At 36.4% G+C, this 10,463-nt stretch overlaps 1 protein-coding gene across 1 annotated transcript in view; it reads left to right on the forward strand.

Annotated features, from left to right (window-relative positions):
* Positions 1 to 10,463, forward strand: part of LOC107575719 (metabotropic glutamate receptor 8-like) — a 149,177-nt gene that overhangs the window by 129,599 nt on the left and 9,115 nt on the right. Inside the window, exon 8 of the mRNA XM_016262067.1 lies at positions 1,034 to 1,969. Within this exon, the coding sequence (XP_016117553.1) occupies positions 1,034 to 1,969 (936 nt within the window). The remainder of the gene's footprint in view (positions 1 to 1,033; positions 1,970 to 10,463) is intronic.

A 10,463-nucleotide genomic window follows, 5' to 3' on the forward strand; every position in this document is an offset into this window, starting at 1 on the left:
CGGTTGGGTTAAATGTTTAACCCAACCTTCTGGGTAGTAACCCAACTGCTGGGTCAAAACAACCCAATTGCTGGGTTTGTCCCTATTTTACCCAGCACTGGGTTGTATTTAACCCAGCATTTTTTAGAGTGCGGTAGTGTGTGATCTTCAGTTTTTCCTGTGTGATTGTTTACAAAGTCGGTAAGTGTATGATGCAGATTTTAAAAGTCATGTAGTGTATTCCAGCCTTTATATTACTGTTAAAGTAGTTTGTACTAGTAGTCTAAAAGTTTGGGGTCAGTATGATTTTTTTGTTTGAAAGAAATTAATACTTTTATTGAGCACAAACTAAGTAAGTTGATCACAAGTGACATTTACAATATTTAAAAAAAGATTATATAAAACAATGTTGTTCTTTTGAACTGTCTATTCATCAAAGAATCCTAAAGAGAAATGTATCAGTTTCTGTAACTGTTTTCAACATTGATACAAATAAGAAATCTTTCTCGAGCATCAAATCAGCATATTAGAATGATTTCTGAAGGATCATGTGACACTGAAGACTGAAAATTCAGCTTTGCCTCACATGAATAAATTACATTTGAAAAAATATTCAGATAGAAAACAATTATTTTTAAATGTAATATGATTTCGCAATATTACTGTTTTTACTGTATTTTGGAGCATAAGAAAATATTCTAAAACATTAAATAATCATGACAACCACAAGCTTTTTAACGGTAGTGTATATTATATTATATATTTTTTTATAAAAATATTTATTTTAAAACATTTAAAATTAATTAACAGTTTGACTTATGTTCTGATTTTGTTTTATTTTATTTTCTCTGTCAAACAAGTCATTCTCACTACTGTTGGCAAATTTTCCATCTTTATCTTTTTAATAACAATTAATGTTACCTTCATAATATGTTCCTGTTTAATTTATTTTTTTTTTTTTTACTTTTACTATACAAGTTAATTCGACAGAATCTGAAAATAACAAACACTTTTTGACATTTACCAGAATAATTCTGACGTTGTTTGTCATCAGATGAATGCCATGCAGTGGGCGAGTGGGGACGCATCTGTGCCGGCGTCTGTATGCAGCCTGCCCTGTCAGACTGGCGAGCGGAAGAAGGTTGTGAAGGGGGTGCCGTGCTGCTGGCACTGCGAGCGCTGCGAGGGCTACCATTACCAGGCCAGCGAATTCACGTGCCAGCTTTGCCCGTATGAGCAACGACCAGATCAAAACCGAACAGGCTGCCAGCCAATCCCCATCATTAAGCTGGAGTGGTACTCGCCGTGGGCTGTAGCACCCGTCTTCATCGCCATCCTGGGAATTCTTGCCACGACCTTTGTGGTGGTGACTTTCGTGCGTCACAACGACACGCCAATCGTACGGGCCTCTGGCAGGGAAATGAGTTACCTGCTGCTAACGGGAATTTTCCTATGCTACGTCATCACGTTTCCCATGATAGCGGCACCTGGATTGGCCGTCTGCTCCTTCCGCAGGATCTTTCTGGGTTTGGGCATGTGTTTCAGCTACGCCGCCTTGCTCACCAAGACCAACCGCATCCATCGGATCTTTGAGCAGGGCAAGAGGTCAGTCGCGGCGCCGCGGTTCATTAGCCCCACCTCCCAGCTAGTCATTATCTTCAGCCTCATCTCAGTTCAGTTAATGGGTGTGTTTGTGTGGTTCGTGGCTGACCCGCCGCACACTGTTGTGGATTACGGCGAGCAGCGCACGCAAGACCCTGAAAACGCACGCGGGGTGCTCAAGTGTGACATCTCAGACCTGTCACTCATCTGCTCACTGGGCTATAGCATCCTTTTGATGGTCACGTGCACTGTTTACGCAATCAAGACCAGGGGAGTGCCGGAGACCTTCAATGAGGCCAAGCCCATTGGATTTACCATGTACACCACCTGCATCATCTGGCTGGCCTTCATTCCCATCTTCTTTGGGACCGCACAATCTGCAGAGCGGGTAAGTCACTAATGTTCAAAAGTGTTTTTTTTTTGTAAAGTGTATGTTTTTGAAGTCTCTTGTTGCTCACCAAGGCTACAGTAAAAACAGTAATATTTGGAAATGTTATTACAATTTAAAATAGCTGTTTTCTATCTATACTTTAATATATTTTAAAATGTAATTTATTTCTGAGATGCAAAGCTGAATTTTCAGCATCATTACAGTCTTCAGTGTCACATGATCCTTCAGAAATTATTCTCAAGAAATATTGCTTGATATTATGAATGTTAAATAATAACAGATATGCTACTTAATGTAAAAAAATCTGGATTATTTGATGAATAGAAATTTCAAACAAATGTCTTCCATATTAAATATAAATCTATTGGAACATAATAAATATCTTTACTGTCATTTTAATGCATCCTTACTGAATAAAAGTATTAATTTCTTTAAAAAAAAAAAGTAACTAATTAACATTAACAATGCCATGCATTTAATTGCAAATTACATTTTTCAGTAGTGTGACAGTAGTTCAGCTTTTGAGTAAGAAGCTGAAAAGCAGTGATAAAAAACAAAACTATTTATATTAATATTATATAAATATAAATTTATATATATATATAATATATTATTATATATATATTATATATAATATATATATATATATATATATATATTTCTTTTCTAAGCTATCTAGCCTATTCATAAAAGGAATACAATTTATATTATATTTGACTTTATTAGACTTTATTATATTAATATAATATGATTATATTATATTATATTATATTATATTGTATTATTGTATTGTATTGCATTGTATTGTATTATTGAACTGTCCTTGTATCTAGAGTTTTGAAACTCCAATTCTCTCTTTTGAATCAGTTTTTTTTTCATGTAAATTAACAAATGAAAAAACATTTCACGAGTCTCTATGTGGCCTTTTAAGTCATCTTTTTTCATGTTCTCGGCCTAATCGTGATCAATTGTGTTCACATAATGTATGTGTTAAATTATTATATTATGTATGCACCTTCAATGCTAGATAATGTAGTATTTTGTTGTTTTCAGTTATATCGCATCCAGTTCTGTTCAGTAGAGTCATTAGGTTATTACAACTTCATATGAATCATCCCTCAATCAGTGCAGGTGCATCTGTATACAGCATTTTATAATAATATATATTGCTATTGTCATTACTGTCATTATCTATCGTTGCATACCTCTCTCTTATTGTTGTGGCAACATGATGAAGTGAACAGATGAGGATCATCTACATCATCTCCTCATTGGCTGTTCCATCAGTACACAGTGCTTGTTAGTCTTTTAGGTCTTTGCATCAAAAACAAGCATTCATCTGAGCGATGCTCATTATCAGATATATGGAGGTGATTAAACATGACCCAGAGGAATAGTGCTGCTGCTGTTAATGGGCCATAAATAGAGTGTGCTGCCTCTGTCGGTCCGTACCAGTGTGGGTCTTATAATGTTGATGACTTCAGTGGTGGTCTGCAGACTGTAGGCTGAACCTTCTGTTCTTTCTGCACCAGGAAGTATTTCTGTCCATTGCTCATTAGTGCTGCCAAAAGAAGCCAGGATTAAAAACACAGTCTTCTCTGCATGTCTAATATCTGTGACACGTGTTGAGATTTCTGCCTACAAAGATTTGCTGTCAGATATTGAGAAGTGTTATGTTAAAGGACAATTTGTGCAAAAACTGAGGATTGAAAGCAATGCTTATTAAGAATTCATCTCGAAGCTCGACAACATGATTTACATGATTAAATCCTCTTCAGGGTGATAAATGACGACTTCTCACCCTGTAATGTAATATGATGATCGCCCTTTATACTGTGTGAGAAAGTGTTATATTATGCAAAATTAAATAACTTACATTTATGTTGTTATGGTACAAAAAGTATTAAATTATTAAAATATTATCTGGAACATAATGACTTTATATTAAGTCTTTTTTTAACAATTTAATACAAATTCATTGCATACATTTTTCAACACACATTTTTTATTAAATGTTTTTTAATTTAATTAAAATTTGTATATATATATCAGTTGAAATAGTGTGTATATGTATATTTATATATATTTATATATATATATATATATACACACACACACATTCATTCTTTATAGTTCCATATATTTACAGTTTACTATGACAGTTCTAAAAAAAAAAAAAACACTTTTGGTAAAGCCATTTTCTACCGGCCCCAGTTTAAAACCCCTGCACTGCGCGAGAATCTTTCTCATCTCAACTATTGAACTTTCTCATCAAAGTGAATAAATCCCAAGAGATGGTGTCCTAAGCGATCGCCTGTGTAGCGTAATGGTTTGACTGGCTCTGCTGTCGGGTTTATTTTGCTATAATGACTGGCTAACTGTTTGCTATCCCTTACATATTTTGTTTGATCATATTTTCCCTGCCGAAAGGACATTTCCTAGCATTCTTTGATTTTGTGATTGTGTGTTTGTGTTTACAACATTTAGTAACCTTACACCTTTAGTAACCTGTATTTTTGACACCATTGCTGCAATGTTCTAAATCTACTGCTGAGCAGAGACATTTTTGAAGGCAACACACCTGTGCAAAGCCTAACATGGTATCGAATCCAATTGTGCATGCAACACAGAATTAGCTCATGGAGTGATTCAGTGTAGTAATTACCAAAAGGGATTTAAAGCACATTGACATTGATCAAACTGCCATTTTCCCACATAAAATGTTCCCGGCATGTGACGTGCATGAGGCTCATTACAATGGATTATCCCTTGGATAGTTTCCCTGGCAAACAAAATAACTGCCAATCAACTCAATGGTCTGTAATCCATTGTGCCAACCTATTGAAAATGACTAGAGGGGGTTAGCGGGTTCAAATCCACCTCAGTATTTGTTTTGTATGCAGCAAGTGCTAAACCTTTAGGTATTTGCTTTTTTTCTCATCCTTGACATTAGAGAGTGTACAATATTATAGTATGAAATCGAAGTTTATAGTTGGCTCAGAACATATCATGGGTCAGACTTGAACCTTGGTTATCCACATGAGCACCAAGACTCAATGCATCTTGTGATTGCATGCACAAATCGCCTCACCCTATTAACATTTAGATGGTTCCTTTAAAGGAATAGTTAACCCAAAATGAAAATTTCATGATTATTTACTCACCCCCCTAAACCATCAAAGATGTGTATGACTTTCATTCTTGAGCCAAAGAGGAATTAATATTTTGGAAATTGGAGGGAAATATTCGAGGATTTTTCTCCATCTAATGCAAGTGAACAGGGCTCAATGTAGACCATTTTTGATGGTCCCAAATCTATATTTAGGCATCATTAACATAATCCACACAACCCCAGCCTACAATTTAGGTTCTTCTCTAGCGAAACAGTCATTCATTTTCTGAAAAAATAAATAAATTACATAATTCAAATGCTCGCCTTCATCCAGCTCAATTTATTTCACGACCTCTCATGTGAAGTATGCATGTTGGGAAGGTCACGCGTGACATAAGCGGCAAGAACTGGCCCATTATTTACAGGAGGAACATGCAAAAACTACATGTTAAGGTAATTAAAATATCAATTAAGCCTTAAATATCAAGATGTGGTCATAATTACTGCTGTTCGGCAAATTTTCACAGGCAAAATCCAGCAAGAACCACGCAATTGTTAAAAATTTCTCTCCGCATTGACCAACTGAAAGCTGCTTGGTTTAAAAGTTACATTCTTAGGGTAACGTGTACACGAGAACAATGTACTAAAAATGGCAACGTTTTTTTTTCTCTTGTGTTTTTGAAACGTTTTACGCATAGACGACAACAGTATCAAAATACAAATACATCTAAAAATGCTGTATTATGCTTGCACAAACACAGTCCTGTAGTCTGCCATTTTTGTTTAGGTTGTCAAGTACTTGTGTATACCTATAGAGCGAAATAATACACATATGCATGATGTCACTGTTTTCACAAATGTGTGTTTTTGTACACAAAGATGATAACTGCATAGTTTTCAAAAATTTGCTCTTTGAAACCTATTTTCAAAAGTTTGTGTTTTAAGGCTCCCAAAATGCCATTGTCACGTAAACGAACAGCTATAATGCATAAAACATTTTTAGAAAATGGTGTAGTGTAAACATCCCCTTAGGAATGACAAACATGGTTGAGCATTGAACTTTTTCAAAACACCTCACCCTTAGGGTGCAGTCACATTCATTGTTGTTCAATAATGTTTTGCAGGTAAAATGCACACGATCAGGAAAAATTTTTGAAACGTTTTACGCATAGACGACAACATTATCAAAATACAAATACATCTAAAAATGCTGTATTATGCTTGCACAAACACAGTCCTGTAGTCTGCCATTTTTGTTTAGGTTGTCAAGTACTTGTGTATACCTATAGAGCGAAATAATACACATGTGCATGATGTCACTGTTTTCACAAATGTGTGTTTTTGTACACAAAGATGATAACTGCATAGTTTTCAAAAATTTGCTCTTTGAAACCTATTTTCAAAAGTTTGTGTTTTAAGGCTCCCAAAATGCCATTGTCACGTAAACGAACAGCTATAATGCATAAAACATTTTTAGAAAATGGTGATGGAACAACAACAACAAACTACTGGAGATGGCAAGAACAACAGATGCCTACATTGACAAGACACTGTGTGAGGGGGGTTGAAAGATAAACTCAACATTTTTATTGCTCATAATAAGGCTATGCGACTTACTGTAGCTAAGCGTTTACTTCAAAGCTGAAGTATTCTTTGGGCTTAAGAAAGAGTAGACTAATCATAGGTGCTTTTTTAAGCAGCTAGCACTATGTTAAAATGGTAGGACATGCTGTTAGCTTGCTAATGGCTAACTGAAAACACAAAGAGAGGGAAATGTTTAACTGAACCATTTTTAGCTTCTAGAATCTTCTCACTCAGTTTGTTTCTGCCACGCTGTATGATGTGATATACAGTATATGGAGCCGCTAAAGGGACATGGTAATGAGAAAATAATGAGATGTAAGGAAAAATTATATTTCAATGCTTTTGAGTGTTTTCAGTGTTTAATGCTTTTGAGTGTTCCCAAAAAGTGTTGTGTTCCTCTAAGAACTTTTCCATTCCTCTGAGAACCTTGTGTGCTACCCCAAAAAACTTTGGGGATGATAACTGCATAGTTTTCAAAAATTTGCTCTTTGAAACCTATTTTCAAAAGTTTGTGTTTTAAGGCTCCCAAAATGCCATTGTCACGTAAACGAACAGCTATAATGCATAAAACATTTTTAGAAAATGGTGTAGTGTAAACATCCCCTTAGGAATGACAAACATGGTTGAGCATTGAACTTTTTCAAAACACCTCACCCTTAGGGTGCAGTCACATTCATTGTTGTTCAATAATGTTTTGCAGGTAAAATGCACACGATCAGGAAAAATTTCGCAACAGGTTCAAGTTGACCAACAGAAAGCTGTTTGGTTTGAAAGTGACTTCTTTGTGAACTATGAGCTGATGTATCATTTAGCCTGATTTTACATAATGTTTTAGATAAGCAAAATATCAAGCTTTTAAGCCTATATATAGTACATGTCAAAATCTTCCTCTCAGCTTTTCCAGTGTTTAATTATCATCTGCCAGATATCATATTTCTGTCAGATTAGCATAAGTGAGTTATGATAGGCAATTTTTACTCTGCGAGGTGGCTTCACATACACAAGGGATTAGCGGAATCACAGAATTTAACATAAAAGCACTCTAGCATTCATTTTGAGAAACAAACACTATGAAAACAAATGTTGTGGTAAATGGCTGGCCCTCAGGGTGGAATTAGATTAAAAGTTACGTAAAAGGGGAAATTGTTTCCCTCAAATCAGACTGTTTTTTCATTCCTCCGCATGACAAGAGAGTCCAAATGGAAAGAAATCCGCCGAGCGTATTTCCCGTTTCCCTTACCTCTCCCGGGCTTATTTCTTTCGCCCTCACTGATGTTAAAACAATTATTGCAATGAGCAACCGCAATATGAGGACACAGATATGAGTATTTTATTGAGGCATGTCTCTCTTATTCACATCTCCTCGCTCATTAAAACTCTGAAAAGTTTCTTTACAGCTGCATGGCGTGTAATTTGAACCTTGTGCGCGCCTCCTCATTTCTGCTTATTTTCTGCATTAACGGTCCAGTATCTTCAGCATACTTGTGCATTTCCTCATTGAAGGGAACTGATCATACATTAGCATTGGGTTTGCTTGTGTTAAACGTCCTGGAGTGAGTGAAGGAACTATACCAATTGTTTTTTCTGTCAGTACCCTCACTTTGCATTGCGGTGCAGTTGAATAGAGGGGAACAGATGAAAAGATGAGGAAAGGATGCCTGCGCGGGGGTAATTAGAGTTAGATGACTCATCTGCAGTTTTACGGACATTTTGAATGAGTTCCAGTTTATATATTGTTGGTTGTGTTTATTCGTTCACCGCTCACATGCTGTGGCATTGATTTTTAAACCATTTAAGCTCCCCAAAGATCTTTAGTTAAATGGAGTTTACTTCTTCGTATGGCTTTTTGAGAGTGTGTTTTCTTTTTTTATCCCTGCTGTTTTGGTTCTACTGACTGATGCTGTGAATTACAATAGGCACATCAGAATTACAAGTGCTTTTCAGAATAAGGTACACTATAAGGATATGCAGTATATTCTTGATGTATTTGTGCTAATTTTGCTGCAGATATAAAATTAAGCAGCTATTCATTCTATTTTAATGTTTTTCTGTGGAGATTGCATGACTTTGATTTTATGCACCTGTTGGTAATGGGTGTAGCTAAAATACATTTATATTTATTCATTTGGCAAGTGTTTTTATCCACAGCGACATACAAATGAGGAATGCTTTGATAAAGTGTTTTTTCCTAGTGGTACACTAACATGGGAAGTATTGCAAAGCAAACTTCCAGATTTGATCAGAAGAGTACAAACTAGTAGTCTACAGATGGAGGTGAGACATTGTAAGAAACAGGATGGTATTTTTTTTTCCAAGAGTCAAGCCCAAGATGGCAACACTGCTTGTTGATTCTTAGTCAAAAATTAATTGGATGAGATGGAACAACAACAACAAACTACTGGAGATGGCAAGAACAACAGATGCCTACATTGACAAGACACTGTGTGAGGGGGGTTGAAAGATAAACTCAACATTTTTATTGCTCATAATAAGGCTATGCGACTTACTGTAGCTAAGCATTTACTTCAAAGCTGAAGTATTCTTTGGGCTTAAGAAAGAGTAGACTAATCATAGGTGCTTTTTTAAGCAGCTAGCACTATGTTAAAATGGTAGGCCATGCTGTTAGCTTGCTAATGGCTAACTGAAAACACAAAGAGAGGGAAATGTTTAACTGAACCATTTTTAGCTTCTAGAATCTTCTCACTCAGTTTGTTTCTGCCACGCTGTATGATGTGATATACAGTATATGGAGCCGCTAAAGGGACATGGTAATGAGAAAATAATGAGATGTAAGGAAAAATTATATTTCAATGCTTTTGAGTGTTTTCAGTGTTTAATGCTTTTGAGTGTTCCCAAAAAGTGTTGTGTTCCTCTAAGAACTTTTCCATTCCTCTGAGAACCTTGTGTGCTACCCCAAAAAACTTTGGGTTCTCTTACAAAACATTTTCATTCCACCGTACCTTTGGGTTCTCTTGCAAAACCTTTGTGTCCCTCTGAGAAACTTTGCATTTCGCTCACAAACCTTTTTTAATGGAAATAATATGAGCTGAGATGATGCTTTTGTGAGGAAACAACGTTTCTTGGAGGAATGTAATACTTTTGCAAGTGAACTCAAAAGCATTGAAATATAATTTTTCCTCCAGTCTCATATTCTTTCTATCACCACGTTCCCTTAGGGGCTCCATAGTTATATGACATTTGACATCACATGAAAAAATATCAAAGTCATTTTGAAAGCAAGTCATTCAGCAGCCATTTAAACAACATCATCAGGCAGCTAGTTCCCAAAAAATCTGCTTCTTTAGCTTGAATCAGACTATATTTTAAATGGATGACACTGTTGAAAAGGCCATCTTAAACCAAGGTTACTTTGCTGGTCTTAGCTGGTTCAGGATGGTCACACAGCTTGGCCAAGCTGGTCTGGCTGGTGTTCAGCAGATTTAGCTGGTCGTCAAGATAGTCTCCCAGTCTGAACACCTGAAAAGTTGCCAAAACCCCTTTAAAACCAGCCATCAGACTAGCCAAGTTTTTTTTCAGTAGAGGGTCAAGCTAAAATACATAACCATTCTAGATTCTTGGGGCAGTCGTGGCATAATGGTTAGAGAGTCGGAGAGTCGAACTAACCCGAAGGTTGTGGGTTCGAGACTTAGTACCAGCAGGGATTGTAGGTGGGGGGAGTGAATAACCAGCGCTCTCTTCCACCTTCAGTACCACGACTGAGGTGACACCCTTGAGCAAAGCAGCAAACCCTCAACTGCTCCCCGGGCACCGCAGCAATATGGCTGCCCACTGCTC

This window comes from Sinocyclocheilus grahami, unplaced genomic scaffold (assembly GCF_001515645.1).
Source record: "Sinocyclocheilus grahami isolate Dianchi unplaced genomic scaffold, SAMN03320097.WGS_v1.1 scaffold31.1, whole genome shotgun sequence".
Lineage (NCBI taxonomy): Eukaryota > Metazoa > Chordata > Actinopteri > Cypriniformes > Cyprinidae > Sinocyclocheilus > Sinocyclocheilus grahami.